The 19,097-nt window shown below is 40.2% G+C and overlaps 2 protein-coding genes across 5 annotated transcripts in view; one reads left to right on the forward strand and one right to left on the reverse strand.

Annotated features, from left to right (window-relative positions):
* Positions 1–3,275: 3,275 nt before the first annotated feature.
* pgam2 (phosphoglycerate mutase 2 (muscle)) lies at positions 3,276–5,182 on the forward strand. Its single transcript, XM_004538319.4, has 3 exons — positions 3,276–3,803; positions 3,920–4,100; positions 4,702–5,182. Exons 1-3 carry the CDS (start codon positions 3,387–3,389, stop codon positions 4,869–4,871), a joined length of 768 nt encoding a protein of 255 aa, XP_004538376.1. The 5' UTR covers positions 3,276–3,386; the 3' UTR covers positions 4,872–5,182.
* Positions 5,183–6,242: 1,060 nt separating this feature from the next.
* The window catches only part of LOC101469587 (syntaxin-2), a 306,839-nt gene continuing 293,984 nt past the window's right edge, over positions 6,243–19,097 (reverse strand). For 2 of the 4 annotated variants that reach the window (XM_076886385.1, XM_076886386.1), the window contains exons 2-10: positions 13,183–13,369; positions 10,748–10,792; positions 10,335–10,434; positions 9,381–9,455; positions 8,928–8,989; positions 8,660–8,768; positions 7,239–7,312; positions 6,987–7,124; positions 6,243–6,898 (exon numbers count right to left, since the gene is read on the reverse strand). In XM_076886385.1, coding sequence (XP_076742500.1) covers positions 6,725–6,898; positions 6,987–7,124; positions 7,239–7,312; positions 8,660–8,768; positions 8,928–8,989; positions 9,381–9,455; positions 10,335–10,434; positions 10,748–10,786 — 771 coding nt within the window. In that variant the 5' untranslated portion in view covers positions 10,787–10,792; positions 13,183–13,369 and the 3' untranslated portion in view covers positions 6,243–6,724. Of the gene's footprint in view, positions 6,899–6,986; positions 7,125–7,238; positions 7,313–8,659; positions 8,769–8,927; positions 8,990–9,380; positions 9,456–10,334; positions 10,435–10,747; positions 10,793–11,001; positions 11,209–13,182; positions 13,370–19,097 lie in introns of those variants that run through there. The other 2 variants (XM_004538317.2, XM_004538318.3) reach the window with 2 other exon arrangements.

The following is a 19,097-nucleotide window of genomic DNA, read 5'->3' on the forward strand; positions in this document are numbered from 1 at the left end:
GCTGACGCAAGCACTTTCTGCACCCTCTGACAATGAAGGCTTGATAGGTTTACACTGCAATGGCAAGAAATGAGAAAGATATGAGCCATGGGAATACACGGAGGAGGGAAATGAGCAAGGGTTAAAAGCAGAGAGGAAGAAAAACAGTTTCTAAATAAACTAGAATATAAAAACAGCTTTTTACAGTAATTTTTAAGACTACAGCAAAACTTTAAAAAAGTCTATCACATGGCCAGTTTTAAACACATAACCTGATCTTTTTAAGAAACTGTACAGTTTTTACAGTAATTTTATGTTGTAAAAATGACAAAATATCACTCAAACACATTTTCTGTCTCCTCACTCACTGCAGAAAAAAGGGTGAGGGTGGGGCCGGGGTGTCCTCATTTTACAATCATGACACAGCATCTCTGTGTGTGGTGGGGAGCAGAACTACAGCCATGGCCTCAACACCTGCAATGATAAAAATCCCACCCAAACAGATGGCATAACACTATTAAAGGCATGACTTAGAGTGGGTTAATGTGCAGCTAAAACAATGTCTGAACTATAAATAAATACAACATGTATCAATGGTATCAACAGGTATAGCAAAGCTTGCAAAAATACCATAATTGATTTTCATTTTTCTCAACAGGTTTCTTAACTGTCTGCTGTTAAAGGTTATTAATTTTTACATGCAGGGTGTGTTTAATACTCTTCTTTGATCCTTTAGTTAAAGAATATTTACTGTGATTTCATTTTCTGCAGAAGTTGAAAATTGTGTGTTCACCCAAATACCCCTTCTGCTATATATATATAGAACAAATATTCTCAAGAGCATCATATTGCCCATAACAGCGACACAAGATATTTAAAATATTCAGTGACTAGTTACATATTGTGTTGCCCTCATGATTTGAAACAGGAGAAAACATATCCATACTGCTATATATGGCGTGTGTGTGTGTGTGCGTGCGTGTGTGTGTGTGTGTATGTGTGTGTGTGCGTGTGAAGTAAAGAGTTTCCGTTCAAAGATTCATTTTTCTTTCCAGCTTTATGAATAAGTGAAGTGCATTGCAGTGTTTTGCAGCATGAATTGTGCAGTTTTGTGTAGTTGTCTATTGTCGTATATGGGAAAGCTCTACAGCATGTATGGCTGGTGTTCTTTGCCTTTGCAGCAGATGCCCCTGGTGCCTATAGGCAGTGCTGTGCCCAAATAAAAAGGAGGTAGGTGGTGGGAGGTGGGGGGGCTTCTGTGGGAGCTGCATAGGCTGCGCTGCTGGCTGAGTCATCGTAACAGTTGTGATCACATAAACTCCCTTGTGTACACTTTTTTTTCCCACCGTAACAGCAGTATGACAATCTGCATCGGGGCGATTTCTGGCAGACAAGGCGCTTACAGGACCTGGGGAAATAAAACAGAGAAAGTAGATCATTAACTTCTCTTCCCAAGCACATTAGATCACTTACAGCGCTAATTTCCAGGTTGGTACTTCTTGCCTTCACGATGCTGACTAACATAAAAGCTCGGCCTACATGTGAAGACGACAGTATTATCGCACTCAACATTGCTAGCATTTTACAAAAAACGATGCCAGCATCATACTTCTGATTAGAGCAACAATTTTGTGATCCATGATAGCATCTGCTGTCTTGGTGAAATAAACTAATAAGATGCATTAGTCCAGCTTGACCACCAGAGGGCCAAAAATACCATCCATTCATCTATCCAGCCACCACCAGACACAACTTAAATTAACATAATAACCAATTGTGTATTTGTTAAATGCAAGTATTTATATTATATTTATTTTCCAACTTAACTTTTCCCATTCTGCAAGACTTGTCAGACAGTTTTTTGATGGTAGGCAGCACACAGAGAATTTTTCGTTGAAAGACTACTCATCATTCTCTGTTAAACATCTTGTACTAGCCATAAAAATGAAAAAAAAAATAGTGACTTTTCTTCTTCCTTGTCACAGTCCTTCTCATTAGTTTATATTCTGTATAGAAGAAAATCTCAATGTCATGATCACATGATGCAGGTTGGCTTCATGCCTGGAGTTCCATTAATATTCTATTTTTGGATTATTGTATTTCCTCTGGATCATAAATTTGATTGTTCAGGACACAAGGCATCTACTTTTCCTGTTAGCTCTGCAGCTCAATGCCCCTGCTTTGTCAGCTCTTTGTCTGTCAGTGTATTTTCTCTTCCCAGCATTAAATTTAATGAAAAATACTAAAAATGTTGTCTCAGTAGCATATGTCATAGGTTCACTTTGGTGGAGCGCCAGGCCTTTTTCTATTTAAGACTAAGGATACAAAGTGATTAAGTTTTAATCAAAGCATGCAGCAGAGATGGTGACAATTTTCTATCATATGGAGAAAAGTGGATTATTGGATTCGTAACTCATTCTGTTTTCAACATACCCCTAAAATATTCTAACTGTAATTCACAAAGTTTTTTATGTGGTGTTTTTATCTCATAAAAACAAGTTTCATGTAATACAATGGTAAACATAATCGACATGATATTAGAGCAGCTCCTAGAGGTGATTAATTGAAATAACACCTTATATATTACCCTGATTTCAGATTTTACACTGACTTGATAATGTCTTTATGTTGCACCAAGATAGGCACTTCTGACAGACTTTTACACACTCCTTTTCTTGTTTATGAACCTTTATCTTGTTCTTTATGATAATACATAATTGTTGTTTATAGAAGTAAGAGTAAATCTAGCACCAGTAGTCAGCCGCATATATATATATATATATATATATATATATGTATTTTTTTTTTATTAATTTATTAATTAATTAATTTTTTCTGCTGGCACTGGCAGCTACTGTATGCAGCTGTTTAGTGACACACTGAAAATGGAATTTCTCCAGCCATAGTGGAACACAGAGGACCTACATGAGTCATATAGTCACTGTTATGCCTACACAACAAATGCCCTGTGGACAAATATTTACTAAACATACAAAATCTTCACTGTGCAGTGAGTTGAAGAGTGAGGAAATGCTTCATCTGAGCATGAGGTTCCAACTCTGATCTTTACACTTTTCTTGCACAGATGTCAGTTTAAAAGTCATGTTGCTATTCTGGATCAGTATCTGACCTCTGGCCTTCCCAGACACCACATGTCCCAGGATAGAGGCCTGGTTCTATTGGTCCTCCCAGTGTGTCCATCAGAGTATGAAGGCCTCTCACAGGGGGAAAGTAAAGAAGGCCTGTCTGCTAGGCATTGCCATGATCCAGGTTGCTATAAAAAGGGTGTGGTATGCTGCCTTGGGCTTACTGTTGGTCAGCCAGAGTGTGTGTGAGTGTCCACAACTTAGGAGGGCTGAGGGCTCTGTGTCTGGTTTAAGTAAAAATCTAGGGAAATAGTATTAAGCATGGCTGCCGCCCATCGTTTGGTTATTGTCCGCCACGGCGAGAGCGCCTGGAACCAAGAGAACCGCTTCTGTGGCTGGTTCGATGCTGACCTCAGTGAAAAGGGAGTGGAGGAGGCCAAGCGTGGTGCCCAGGCTATCAAGGAGGCAGGCATGAAGTTTGATGTGTGCTACACCTCTGTCCTGAAACGTGCCATCAAGACCCTGTGGACCATCATGGAGGGCACAGACCAGATGTGGCTGCCTGTGATTCGTACCTGGCGTCTGAATGAGCGCCACTACGGAGGCCTCACTGGGCTCAACAAGGCCGAGACGGCTGAAAAGCACGGTGAAGAGCAGGTGAAGATCTGGCGTCGTTCCTTTGACATCCCACCTCCCCCCATGGATAAGGACCACCCTTATCACAAAATCATCAGCGAGGTGAGACAAATGCAAAGTAGCTTAGCTTTAAGCTAAGCTACTTTGCTCCAGAATTTGCTTGAGAGTGCTGTCAGTTATTAAGCTTTTGTACTTTGCGGTGTTGTTTTTGCCTCCAGTCTCGGCGCTACAAAGGCTTGAAGCCTGGTGAGCTGCCCACATGTGAGTCACTTAAAGATACCATTGCCCGCGCTCTGCCTTTCTGGAATGAAGTCATTGTTCCTGAAATCAAAGCTGGGAAGAATGTCATCATTGCTGCCCATGGGAACAGCCTCCGTGGCATTGTCAAGCACTTAGAGGGTAAGCACTGTGGACAAAGTTTACAAAAAGAAAAGAATGAGAAGGTCGGACACAGTAGATAGAGTGACTTAAAAAATGACACTGCAGAACACTTAACAGTGAAATTCTTTCATGATAGCCAAAGAGTTCTGCAGAAAGTTGACCTGAATAGCCAGTGTCACACACTTACACAGACTTTACACACATACAGACAAGAGTTGTGGATTGTCTATAAATAGCAGCAGAGGCTCACACCAGATCTCAGGGACAGGGTAGAGGGTCATGAGCTTGGTTCCCATTACAGTCACGACCTTTATGTAGAAAGGTTGTACTTTTTCAAGGAGCAGCCCAGAGACGGATAAGGGTTTTAAAGAGCTTCAAGGGCAATAGTAAATGTCAGATAGGAGTGGCAGGTCCAGTGTTGAAAGACAGAGGCAGATCTGAGGGAACTTAAAATACACTGAGATATAAAGAAAACATGCTTTACTTTTTTTTTTTCTGTTGTCCATCTGTTGTCCTGTCTATGTTGCTGGGATTCTAACAGACTTACAGTACAGTGTATTGTACCCTCTGATGCTGATCTCCGCATGTCTTCATCTACTCTGTCTGCTTGCATCACCAGGTATGTCTGATGCAGCCATCATGGAGCTGAACCTTCCCACGGGAATCCCAATTGTGTATGAGTTGGATGCCAACCTGAAGCCCATTAAGCCCATGTCTTTCCTCGGTGATGAGGAAACTGTAAAGAAGGCCATGGAGGCTGTAGCTGCCCAGGGCAAAGCGAAGAAATAAGCCAGACTCCTTGTAGAGGCAGAAAAAGAGACTGTTACCCACCTTCAACCTTTTCCTCTAATCTATTAGTAGATCCTTGTTGTCCATTCCAACTGGGGAAACGTTTAATGGTTCTTTTGGAGACAGGCCACTTTCAGCCCATTAGTTTACTGTTTGCTTAAATGACAAACACAGGGATAACCTTTCAAAGCAAAACTGCAGGGCCTAACATTTGATGTCATCACACACCACTCAGTCCTTTGTGGCCAAGCCCTATTTTGTGGGCCCTCGCCAACCTGGCGCAACCAATAAAGAAACCATCTTTTTATGTAGTGCTGTATCAGTTTCATTGTCTTCCTTATCTTCTTGCACCTCTTTTCTCTTTTTGTGTCTTTAAATTACATCGTCATCCTTATCTCCCATCCTTCTTCCCTCCCTGTTTGAAAATCCGAGCTTTCAGCAAAGTGCTAAAGGTGCTGTGAAATCTTATCCAGGAGCTGTAGCGAGGGGAGGAGGGGGGAAGAGAGCGAGAAACGCAGCCTAATGGATAAGTCAATGGGTTCAACCTGGCAGCACTCCCATAATGCAGGAATATGCTTGCTCATCCTCCACTCCAGTCAGATCTCACTGAAAAACGAACACACGCAATAATTTTAAACAGGTACCTATTGAACTTAAGGCCCAGGTAAGAGTCAGTACAGACAAGTGACTGCAGTCATTGGGAGAAACATAAATGCAGACATTTCCAGATTTTTCTTGAAGGTTTTGGGTGGACTTGTCCCTTTTGACAAAGTGTTATTGAAAATTAATGCAAATTTATTCCCCAACCAAGACAACCTTTGGAAGAATGGTTCATCCCTGTAGAAGTTGTTTTCATGGCTTAATAGCACAAGACGCTTTGTCATCTTCCTGCAAGTACATCCAGACTGTTTAGTTGTCCCCTTGAAGTGATTTTATGTGAGGAGAAATTCTTCAGGCCTGCAACAGCATTCTAATGCAAGCCTTTGTTTTTTTTCACAAAGTTACACCACAGTAACATTCTTTTTGATTGTCGCACATTCTCATCTTGTTAGCAAACTGAGGTCAGAGTATGGAGTGCTGCTAAAGAGAAGGCTGGGTGCTTAACATTACGGTACAGGGAAGCTTGAAATCCTAACCTTCTAATCAGTCATCCAAATGTTTCTGAATGAATGTTTCTGCTACTATTGCCCATAATATGGATCGCCACTGTGCGCACTAAAAACAACATATAGCTTTTTAGCTGAACCAAATCAACTTAAAGTTGACCTTCACTTACATTATAAATATGATTTTGCCTGTGTTCTGCCTTCAATCATCAAAGCAATCCCTTCTCCTCTTTCATTTGTGCTATCATAATACAAGACCCATGAATTAAGTACCGCACCATTCCTCACAGGTTTATTTTGAGATCGGCGTGGTCAGTTTACAGACATTTTTTCTCACTTTAACACAGTGTTATATTAAACCATTAAAAAACAAACATTAAAAAAACAAAACAACACAATATGCAGCACCATAGTTTTAAAGGGCAGCAAATAGAGAAGGAACACTGTAGTGTTGTCATGACACCTACTGGCTAAATAAGAGACTGAAGGAAAACATAAAAGGGGCTGTTTTGCCATTTCTAAAACCTAAACCCTGAGGACTAGGAATCTAAATACACTGACTGAAGGTGGTGTTAGGAAGCTGCTGCCTTGTCCACAGAATCGTTTTACTATTATCAAATGAATTCTTTTCATTAAAACAACAGCGTCATCAAAATCCTTTAGAAAGGAGCCTGAGGGGCACACAGGCAACATAAATCAGATAAAACTGACTTCAATGCACACCAGGACATTTGGTGTAGTCACTGTTCACACAGGATCAGGGGCACTATTTTTCTTGAGGGACTTCATGAAGTTCGGCAGAAATGTTATCTTATAAGGATTCTTCTTGTAGTCAACAGCTCTGCTTGTTTCTTCCTTTGATCTGTCTACATACTCTGCAGCAGTTGTGACATTTCTTTCTATGTTGTTGATTAACTCGCCCTGGGAGAAGAAAAAAACATGAATGTCATTCACAAATATGTTACATTAATCTTCATTAAACATTCCCACGCGAGGTAACTTGTTTTACCTGGAGTTCCAGCATCATGGCAGTGTCAACAAATATCTCGTGCAGATCTTTAATGCTGGACTCGAGGCAGAGGATTTCCTGATGGCGAAGTTCAATCTCAGTCAAAGCCTGGCTGGAAATCTGACTGTCAGAGGTGATCTGCGAAAGAGAAAATGCTCAAGCTGTGTTTGAATTATCATATAAATGGCTTCAAACCTACAAAAACTGCTTATCTGAGTAACCCCCCCAAAAAAGATGTTGGATTCCACTCACATCAGATATGAAGATGGCAAGATTGTCACGTTCCAACATCTCCTCCAACTCTTTACCTGTAGTGCTTTTATTCACTGAAAGTAACAAAAGATACTAAATAAGTTTCATCATGTTTGTGGAACTTAATTTATTGAACAACAACTAAATAAATAACAGACAAAGACCAAGACTTATTTTGTGCTGCCAAGGATGCCAGTTAGATAGTCACCACAGGATGGTGCAATTACACCTCAACTTCTACTTACTGCTATAATGATTTACATTAGTCTGTTTACTAAACGTACTACTGCACATTTAAATTACAGTGTATCGTACTGTGGAGCAGCTTAAGTACTACACTTAAAAGCAGTTTTCACAGATACACTGCACCCTGTAACTATTCTAGATGTCATCATGGGGAACCGCGTGTATGAGTGCTTATTAAACAGAGGTTCACCCTGCCAGCTGCTTAGTACAATATTAATTGCAGATTTGAAGGAAAAAAAATCTAATTTAATGGCATTAACATACTGGCAATTACCATAGCATACCTGCCACCTTTATAGGTACACCTATTCAACATCTTTTTAACATAACTCTTTATTCAGCCAATCACATGGCAACGCAGTGCATGCATTTAGACATGGACAAGGTGACCATGTTGATCTACTGAGATTTTCCCACACAGCCATCTCTAGGGTTTTTTTAGGGAATAGGCCAAAAAAATACCCCATGAGTCTTCTGGGCAAAAATGCCTTGTTGATGCCTGAGGACAGAGGCAATGGCCAGACTGCTTCAAGCTGATAGGAACGCAACAGTAACTCAAATTATCATTCTCATTACAACATGCAGAAAAACATCTCTGAATGTAGAACACATAGAACCTTGAATGTGATGGGCTGGCAGCCATGAAGAATTAAGGTGAAAGTTAGTCCAGTCTCTTTATTAGATAATAATAAAGTGTATCTAATAAAGTAGTTTGTGAGTGCATGTAAACTGTAAGGCAGCACTGTTTTTAACAGGAATTGAAAGGACAGTTTGCTTTACTGTTTAAATGTACAAAATAACTTCAGACTACAAAAGGAGAAAAAGAAAACTGTGAACATGACGTATAATAGAAAGCTGGTTATAATACTGTGAAGTAGTGAGTCATGAGAAAGAACAATGAACCTGACACTTATTTACAATAGAGCGCTGACCATAAACTGTAGACTGTAAATTGCTGCTCCAAAATGACACCAGCTTATTATCCAAAGTGCTATTACTATGCAAACACCCTCACAGTGACTTACACTAGTGTAGGTTTTCCTGCTAGTAAAGCATTGGCAGAAGCGCCCTCCATTCAATGCAGTATGGACTGGTGTATGAAATAAAATCCATTTACACAACCTGACGTGAGGGTGAGGAGGGACAAGTGCTCCCTTTTAGATTTGGCAACTTACCAATCTCCAGCTGTCTCTGAATTTTTGCCTTGCATTTTTCTCTGAAGGAAATTTGTGCCTCATGGTAACCCTTCATGACTTCAGCAAACCACCGAGTCAAGTACGAGTGCTGTTGAAAGAGAGCCAGAGAACGAAGTGAATCAATTCAAATGTCAATAAAGAGACCTCTGTCAGGAGTAATTTTGTCGGGCGTGTTTGAAACTGCAAAGGAGTGTCAGACAATCATCTTGCACCTGGTTTGTGACAGGAAATAAAACTACTTGCACACCTGGTTATTCCTAATACGTTGGGCTACTGTAGCTCCGGTCTCATCCCCAGGCTTCTGCATTGCTGAAAAACAATCCGATCTAACATGAATACAGGACCAAGTGAAAACTAAACAAAGTCTGCTATGTCACAGTCCTTTTCTGCAGTTACAGTAAAGAGCTCAGTGTTGTTGTCAGCTTGTTTACAAAAGGCATGTTGAGTGGGCTACACCACACTTCCTTTTTACACATTTACAAGTCAAATCCTGTGTTACAAACTATTCCCACTGTATGAGGAACTCAGCTGCACTGATCCTCCCCATTTCATTATATTAAACAATAACAACACAGCTAAATATGCATTATTCATATAAAAAAAATGATAAATTTTATCTAACTGCACTGAAGCATGCCAAAAACTTACACTGCATAAAAGCTAATTTTGCAGTGCTTTACAAAAAAATGTGTCCACCTACATTTTAGCCTTGCTTTGATTAACTTAGCATTCTTCTTGGTCTCATTGTTCAGCAACTCCAGCTCATCTTTGTTTCCTGGGAAGAACAAAACAAGTTCAGTCCACAGAGGAAATAACTACTGTGTGTGGTGAATATCACCACAGACAGACACCACGGGTGTCAAAAAGGATTAAGTTTTATATATAGTGCTTTTGTGATGTTCATATTATATCTGCAATTTTAAAAACAGTTGGTATGTTGTACAAAATGTGAATAAAAACAGAATGCATTGATCAGCAAATCTGATAAACATATTTTATTTATAATAGAAAATGTACAATTTAAAATAAACATTACTCATTTTATGTCTCAAATGTCTCAAAATTGGGATAGGACAAGAAAATGTTAAAAAAAAGTTAAATAAAAGGTAAGTGGTACTAAGAAGAAAGAGCTGGGGAACTGACACTGGGTCAGTAACATGAGTAGGAATAAAAAGAGCATCTTAGAGAGGCCAGTGAAATTGCATTTTTGAGTATTAATATTGTCTACTCAAAAATAAACTACAAAATGCACCGCTGCTATAAGCACAACAAGTCATTTCTTAATAACGGTGTGTAAAGAATACCACCACAAGCTGGAGACGGTTTAATTTGAGGTACCTCGTGACCTTTTGCACGCTACACTGTTATTATCTCCATCTGTGGGTGGGTGGGTGTGTGAGTATATGCAGATTTTGAAGCTATATCTAAACTTCCTAAGCATGTTGATCTGTGTAACATTTACCAAGTCTGTTGCTGTACAAACAGCTTCAGGTGTGTTTGTCAAAGGCTGTTTAGACTCTTTGTTGTGTGTGTTTCTTGTTGCTGTTGTGTGACAAGGAGAATTTGAGACCGTTTGAATGCTTCAGCATAACAACAAAGAATTCACTTTTGTCCTTGCTTCTTTTTGAAAATAAAAATAAAAATCAGCACTTACTCTTGTCTTGACTCGGAAACGCAAGGATGGCAGCTTGTCTTCTCCCCACATCCTCTGCTTGACAGGAGATTTTTTCAATGAGGCCTCTCACCTCCCCCACCTACACATGCATGGATGCAAACACTACTGTTACACAGCTTGGAACACACAACATGAAAATATTATATGGGGTATGGTGGTGGGAACTGGTCTGACAGCACACATGGTACTTTGCTTTTGTGAGGCTAACACATTTCTAGCAAAATGAACACACGTTTATCAGACAACCCCTGCCAGAAATTACACATTTAAATGTAATTACACAGTCTATGACAGTTAACCTATGTATTAAGTATTGCCTTTAAAATATTGTACATATGAAATTTGAGCTATTTCAGAAAGAACAGCGTAGCTCAAAGCTGTGTCATGTTTACCATTTTGAAAAAATCCTCCATGTCTTTCGTGGCCGTCATTTCGTCCTTTTACAGGTGAGGAAAAATGACATTAGTCCGTTAAAGAGATCTGAAAAACACCACCTTTACAGGGAAAATCCCTTGAATGTTTTAGCATTAATATCTAATAGTAAAAAACAAAACACAAAGCGCGCTGCTGGTATAAGCGAGACAAACTGGATGTAGGCTTTTTCCCGAGAAAGTCTTTTCACTTTAAAAATCTTTTAAAAACCTACCAAACGGCTAACACACGGTCGGCATTACGGTGACTACAACGACAAAAAGAAGAATCCCTCGTAATACTGTTACTTTCGGTATTGGCGATAAGGCTCGGCCTCACCTGCTCTCTGCCCTTCCTCTTGTTAGCACAGCTCGATGAGCTCACCTGTGTAATAAAGTGCGCTGGTACGCAGGCGCGTTACCGTCACAACAAAGCAAACAAAGAGCCTGTCCTGCGGCTAAAGGTACTTTTCTTACGGAGCAGGTGTGGGAGTGATGCACCTGCCGTCTGTTTACTGTAGTTCACCGAGACTTAGCATTAGAACTATACCAGGGAGTGAGATTTAGGGGATTGAAAGGCTTTTCCTACACGGGAGTTAACCAGTACGAATCCCAGTGCTAACATACTGTATGCTGTGCGGTTAACTGCAGCCAGGGCATAGCTTGTAATTGCCCAATACCCACAAACACCTCTACAAATGTTTGGTAACAAGCCCTAGCTAACTGGTTTTAATGGGCAGGTCTTTTTTTTCCTTCAACAATTACTCAAATCACACCGGAATGTGTACATACTGTACACAGAATAGTTTCAGCTATCAGAATAAAATTCAGCTAATGTCATCTGATTAGGACTCTGAGGCTTTACTTGTTCCAGACTCAGGTCTCCAACCATATTCAATGGAATTCAGACTACTATCAAATTACCAATATGCCAATTAAACCTCAGTTTTTGTTAGTGTGCTGTGTTGTACAGCATCTACTCATCTGAAGGTCGCTGGATTGAGCCCTGAATCTTCCAGTCTGCGTGCCAAAGTATCCTTGGCATCCTGAGCTGCCCCCAATGCATCCATCAGAGTGTGGGTGTGTGTGTGAATGTTAGAAAGCACTTAAGCATAGATAAAAGCATTGCATGAATGTGTGTCTGATTGGGTGAACCAGGCTTGTAGAAAGTGCTTTGAGTGTTCGACTCAGTAGAACGGGACTATGTAAGTGCCAGTCCATTTACCATTTAGTCTACAGGTGCTTCTACTGTGAATATTAGTAGCTTTCTAAAAATGATTCATTCTCATAAATATGAAAATATATGAAACAATCTGCTTAAATTTATAAGTGGGAAATCTCAGGTAATGTAGCTATAAGGCACAGGGCACAAGTATGCCTTTGTATCTGATCAAGGCCTTTTAACTCTTCCCCAATCTTTTACATACATAAAAAAATACAAAACTCTTTTGAGGTTCCAGCTTCTTCAGTTTTATATAGTCTTTACATGTTTTTGTTATCCTGCTCATGTATCCTCTGATTTCAACCGTGGTTTTAGCACTTGGATGCAAGGACATATTTTTTGATGTACGTGTTTATGCAGTAAGCTATTTGACTCTAATTTAATAATTTAAATCCCCCAAATCAATGTTTAGGTCTTCTTCATGCTTGTGCTAAGGAGAAAAAGCAGGTAAAATCACTACTATAGTTTAGATATTGTCAAACAACCACTTAATTGACATGTGGTGTTTTTTCCCTAGCCGCATGTTGGCCACCAATTTGTGGGGATTTGAACTGATTAGTATTTCTAGAAAACAAGTTGTTTTCAGGATTACATTATTAAACTCAAGTACTGTGTAGATGTTTCCTTTCCTGCAAATAAGTGAAAAAAACAATGAAATATTTTCAATTCAGTGTATATCTTGAGTAGTTCCACTGAAAAACTTCATAGCAGATACTACATCATGCATGTAGAACAGCTTTTCTACATCCTAGATTTGAAAGATCTTCTGTGACTTGTTTCAGTTGGGCTCATAATTTATTCATGATGCCTGGCTGATTAGAAATTATTATGTTAGCGCACTTTTTTTTCTGTATAAGGAAATGATGCAGATTTCTCCTGGTTTATTTTTCTCCACTCCCTTTTTGTGTAGGTGAGCAAAAAGGGATTCTAAGTATTCCATCCATGCCTCCACCCCTGCCATGTTGTAAACAGAGGTGCTGTTGATGTTGCACTCATCAGTGCCTGCTACTCCATGGAAGATTAGAGGGAAACCCTGGGACCTCGAAAGAGAAAGAATTGCATAGTCCACGTGCGTGTCTCTAGATTACCGTCTTGAGAAATAGTTTACATTTACATTTCCTTATCAAAAGCTTTTCTTTTGTTAAGTTCTCTCCATCATAAAAGATTGCATTAGAAATGCAGGATTGGACCTAACATTGATTGGAGAGGAAAATTAAAGGAGGCCGGGAGGAGGAGCTGGTCATCTGGTTGGGGTCTGAGCTGGTGGGCTGCTCTGCTGCTGCGGTGGCCAGGACGGTCTGCTTGTCTCCACCACAGAGTGAAGGGAACCATCTCCTGGGTATGGGGGCTGATTGCCTCTCTGGACGTATTGGTGCCTGGACCTGGGAGTATAGAGTGTGTATGGGAAGTGAGTATGTGTACGGCGTCTATTTCTTTGTCTCCATGTTGGGTGTGCGTGCGCGAGGGAGGGAATGCATGCTTGTGTCTCTCTGTGTCTCTTCTTCAAACCTGGTCCAAGAGTGTGTGCATGATAACATTTCTATAAAAGTCTTTGATGGTGTAAATGTTCTTTAGAAGGTCAGAAGGTAGGAAATTGAAACAGACTACTGTGTCAGAGTTCTTCAGAGTGGCATGACTGTCAGTATCAGTAGGGCAAGTTCATGTCCACATATATAAAAATACCATCACATACTCATTCATGGAGCTATGAAAACAAACTTGGTATGTAAAAAATTTGTGAATCTGTCACAGTGACTATTTACATAAACGTGAGTTAAGATAGTGGTTTAAAATAACTACCCAAATAAATGTAAGCACAGCTGCCGAGTGGCGAGACTTCCTAAACAGATCATTTTCCTGTATTCAAATCAGTTGATTTTGATTTAATTCAACTTTATTGTCATTACACATGTATAAATACAGGGTAATGAAATACCCTGTATGCATCTAATCAGAAGTACAAAGAGCAGAAAGCGCAATAAGAGAAGATTATATACAGATGGTGGGAATAGTTATGTACATATTATGTACAAATAAGTGAAGCATACAGATGTTTATATTTTTCAATACAGATGTGCTACAGATGTACTACGGACAAATGTAGAGGTGTACTGATGTATTCATATGTAGAGATATACAGATGAACTGTATGGCATAGAGATGTTCTATATTGCTATCCAGATGAGCAGATATACATATGTGCTATGAACAAATATACAGATGTGCTACATATATACAGATGTACCGATGTGTGGTAAACAGATCTACAGAGTGCTATGAATATATCTACAGTAGTGGCAGAGTAGCACTCTGAACATACTATAATAGTAAATAGTGTAAGTTTGTACTAGAACAGAGACTATGTTATGTCAGTGTCCTAAACTATAGCAGTACCCAATGTGAGCATACAGTGAATGTTGAGAATGAATGACAGTCACAATCATGGTAATTGGGAGGGATAAGGGGGAGGAGGAGTGTAGCAGGTTAAGTGAGTGTGGATAGAAAGGTTCAGCTTGGGACTGAGTTCAGTAGGATGACAGCTGTGGGGAAAAAGCTGTTCCTAAACCTGCTGGTTTTAGTCTGAAGGGTCTTGTAGCACCTTCTGGAGGGGAGGAGCTGGAAGAGTTTATTGGCAGGATGAGAGGAGTCCCTGAGAACGATGCTTGCCCGGTGTAGAAGTCTCTTCTTGTGGACATAATCAATGGCAGAAAGTGGAGTCCCTGTGATGCGTTGCGCGTTTTTCACAACCTTGCGGTCAGCAACAGAGCAATTTCCATACCAGACTGTGACACAGTTGGTCAGGATGCTCTCTATCGCACAGCAGTAGAAGTTACCGAGTATGTCAGCAGACAGGTGGTTCTTCTTCAGTGTTCTCAAGAAAGAGAGGTGCTGGGCCTTCTTGACCAGCGTGGAGATGTTGGTTGAGGACAGATTTTCAGAGATGTGGGTCCGCAGGAACTAGCTGGAAACCCGGTCAACAGCAGTGCCATTTATGTAGATGGGGACATGGGTGTATCTCTTATCCTTCCTGAAGTCCACAATGAGCTCCATTGTTTTGCTGGTATTCAGGATCAGGTTATTGTCAGCACACCATACAGGTAGGTGCTTTACCTCTTCCCTGTAGTCAGACTCATCGTTGTCACTGATGAGACAAATCACCGTGGTGTCATCCACAAACTTGATGATGGAGTTGGATCCATACATAGGCCTGCAGTCATAGGTGAAGAGGGAGTAGAGGAAGGGGCTCAGCACACAGCCCTGTAGAGTGCCAGTGTTGAGTGTGATGGTGGTAGAGCAGTTATGGCCTGACCTAACATGGTGGGGTCAGTTGGTCAGAAAGTCCATAATCCAGTTACAGATAGAGTTGCTGATTCCAAGATCCACAAGTTTAGTGACCAGCTTAGACAGAATAACTGTATTGAATGCTGAGCTGAATTCAACAAACAGCATTCTTGCATAAGCATTCTTGTTGTCCAGGTGTGAGAGTACACAGTGAAGCGCTGTGCATACAGCATCCTCTGTACGCCTATTGCTTCGATAGGCAAATTGGTGAGTATCCAGTGTGGGGGGGCAAGCATGTTTTGCGTTGTGCCAGGACCAGTCGCTCAAAGCACTTCATAACTATGGGCGTGAGGCTACAGGGCGATAGTCGTTCAGGCACATTGGTGATGAGTGTTTCGGCACTGTCACAATAGAGGTGGTCTTGGAGCACATTGGTACTACTGTCTCGGCAAGCGACAAGTTAAAGATGTTGGTAAAGACCCCTACAAGTTACTCAGCACATGTTCGAAGCACACATCAAGGAATGCCGTCAGGGCCAGCAGCCTTGCGAACATTGATGCTGCTCAATGCGTTATGGACATCTATGGTGGTAAGAGTGATGGTATGGCAGTCATCAGAGGGTAGGGTTTTGGAAGACTTTTTCTTGTTGTCAAAACCAGCGTAGGAGTTATTTAGCTCATTGAGGGAGGACACATTCATGGCTGTCTGTGTGGAATTGCTGGGCTTATAGTCAGAGATGGCCTAAATGCCCAGCCACATGTGTCGTGGGTCAGAGTTGACAACGTTCTTTTAAAGCTGGTGCCCCGCCTTTGTTTGCACTTCTTCGAGCACTTCCTGTCAGCCGAGTAGCCTGCAAAGCGTTCGGTGTTCTTCTTATTTCATGGATGAGTCGAAGGTTACTGATAAAACAATTGAAATTATGTAATCCTGTATCCAAAAGCTCTCGTCAGGTGTCAGATGTAAAAGCGAGGATGTTCTGAACGAACAGACCCAAAATGAGCAGGAATAACACTGCTAACTTGCAAAATCTGAAGAGACGCAGGGCCTCACGTGGTGTACGCGCCGCCATCATCATAATCTCACAGTTTTATTGCTATAAGTATGACTTACTCTTGTTTTTGTGCAGAGTGGCAGATCTTTTTTCTGCTGAGCCCAATGTTGTTGAAAAAGAAAGGCAAGATATTAAAGCTTGTTTGAAATTAGATCCCACTGCCAAACATATCAGTTACTTCAGTTACAAAGCTGTGATCACACTGAATTTACTGTCTATAGCCACTGTCGCTCCTGCCAAACTCACCAATAAAACAGACTGCAGATACACAATAATGCCTACAGGGCACAAAATGACACTTGTCCTTAATAAGTGTGTCACTTACAATGAAACATAAGAGAACAGAAAAAACAAAACAAAACAAGAACTAATCCACACTTGGACACTGACAACACAAAATCTAGCGAAGATCAGAAAATAATTAAATGCACTAAGTATAAATGAAAAGTAAAATGAGATTTTAAGTCTTATGCTATAGTTTTTATGCACACTTTGCAATCTTTTTCTATCCAAATAATATTTAAAACTGTCAGCTACCGTTACAGCTGCTGTCTCATCTTTGTTTGTGTCAATGTGTCATGTATTTTTGAGTCTCACATGCTGCCTCTTGTTTACTGGAGCCAATGAAGATGTGGGTCATTGCCTCGGTGTCTGGGTCCCAGGACAAAGGTTAAAACAAAGTGGGACACCTGGTCACCGTCTGCACACATTTGACATAGGTTTGAATTTTGCACAGCAGGATGATGCATCGCAGTGCTACAGGCACAGGTGTAAATAATTAACTGGATGACATTTGAATGACAGTCATTTAGCTGCTTAGATTCAGTGGCCTGTTATGTATGCTGGCTCATGGTCACCACTAGTCTTCCTTAATGAGACATTTGTAGCACCTGGGCCTGTGTCTGGGGCTTTCATTTTATATCAGAATGTGCTCAGCTGTTTGTGGATTAACTATAATTCTTGACTCATTTGGTCTTTTAGTAGCTCAGTGGTAGCATCCCTGAAAAATATAAACATGCTCAAACTAAACCAAAAGGGTTGTGTTTTAAAATGTCCCACAGTACATCAAACTTGCTATTGTCAGATGAAGAGTTCTCACAGCCTTCATTCATACTGTTTGTGGTTAATAGTAAACATCCAAGTCAACAGCCACTTTGCAATTGCCTAAGATGAGCAACTGGATAAAGTCTTACAAGTAAAAGGTTCGTAAGAAGATGGGGTTCCTACAGCGGGGAACCATCTGAGTCTTCTGTCTTTCTAAGGGATCAGAATCATTTGTCCGTAGTACATCTGTAGCACATCTGTATTGAAAAATATAAACATCTGTATGCTTCACTTATTTGTACATAATATGTACATAACTATTCCCACCATCTGTATATAATCTTCTCTTATTGCGCTTTCTGCTCTTTGTACTTCTGATTAGATGCATACAGGGTATTTCATTACCCTGTATTTATACATGTGTAATGACAATAAAGTTGAATTAAATCAAAATCAACTGATTTGAATACAGGAAAATGATCTGTTTAGGAAGTCTCGCCACTCGGCAGCTGTGCTTACATTTATTTGGGTAGTTATTTTAAACCACTATCTTAACTCACGTTTATGTAAATAGTCACTGTGACAGATTCACAAATTTTTTACATGCCAAGTTTGTTTTCATAGCTCCATCTTGTTATTTTGTCCAATCTTGTTATTTTGTCCAATCTTGTTATTTTGTCTGTAGGCAATTGCAAAGTGGCTGTTGACTTGGATGTTTACTATTAACCACAAACAGTATGAATGAAGGCTGTGAGAACTCTTCATCTGACAATAGCAAGTTTGATGTACTGTGGGACATTTTAAAACACAACCCTTTTGGTTTAGTTTGAGCATGTTTATATTTTTATGTACTCACTCACTTTTTATTATTGAAAGAAACTCCGTCCCAGGTCTGGTCCGTGGATCGGGTTTCCCTGAGGCGAGGCCGTCTATAAGCAGAGTTTTGTCTTTACCCTATAAGATTCAAAATTATTCTTAAGTAACACTCAGCAATATATTCTCAAGTAGCACTCAGATATGCCGTCAGCGGGTTAGTTACGACATCGGGAGCAGTTAGGAGAACAAAATGATACAGAGACTGTTCAGGTTGCTTTCCCAAAATCAACTCAAGTTTTATTCTTTTGTGCAGCAGAAAGTTCGTGTGTCAACAAGTTTCAAGTTAAAACCATATAAGAAAGGTCCCCCAGCTCTGAAAGAGGCCTTCTACAATCGTATCTCAACATACCTTTGACAGGTCCGTTAAACAATAGACAGTTGGAATCCTTTGTTCTACAATTGCAGTAAGATGCACTCTCAAGGCCTATAAATCTTATACAGAGGTCTCCTACATCCGTGAGTTCTGACACAACCCACATGGTCTTCACATAAACATCTTCTGCAAGAGAGTGATAAGTAAAAGAGTGATTTGTTGGTGTTTTCCCTCCAACCTTAGTATCTACTTTCACACCATAAAATCTTGAGTTGACAAAGCAAGAGAAAATGAGGTTAACATAATGAGCCTTGTTGAGTCACAGAATCTTCTGTTCTAATATCATCAAAAAAAGTACCCAGTACATGCTCCCATAATACTAAAATATCTAACAATTATTATTTGTAAATATGTGTACAAATGGTTGGATTTTTTTTGTACTGTTTTTATCAATAAATCTCAGCAACACAGGACATACACCCATGTGTGTTGATTTCTCCCTAAGATGGCAAACTGAAACACTCCAAGTTGGTGACTTTTGGAG

This window comes from Maylandia zebra, linkage group LG7 (assembly GCF_041146795.1).
Source record: "Maylandia zebra isolate NMK-2024a linkage group LG7, Mzebra_GT3a, whole genome shotgun sequence".
In the NCBI taxonomy this organism is placed as follows: domain Eukaryota; kingdom Metazoa; phylum Chordata; class Actinopteri; order Cichliformes; family Cichlidae; genus Maylandia; species Maylandia zebra.

Excerpts from the sequence above, each read along its gene's own strand:
- pgam2 (XM_004538319.4), top strand. The coding sequence starts at position 3,387 with ATGGCTGCCGCCCATCGTTTGGTTATTGTCCGCCACGGCGAGAGCGCC. Across the intron at positions 3,804-3,919 it reads ATCACAAAATCATCAGCGAG|TCTCGGCGCTACAAAGGCTT; the intron begins GTGAGACAAATG and ends TTTTGCCTCCAG. Across the intron at positions 4,101-4,701 it reads CATTGTCAAGCACTTAGAGG|GTATGTCTGATGCAGCCATC; the intron begins GTAAGCACTGTG and ends TTGCATCACCAG.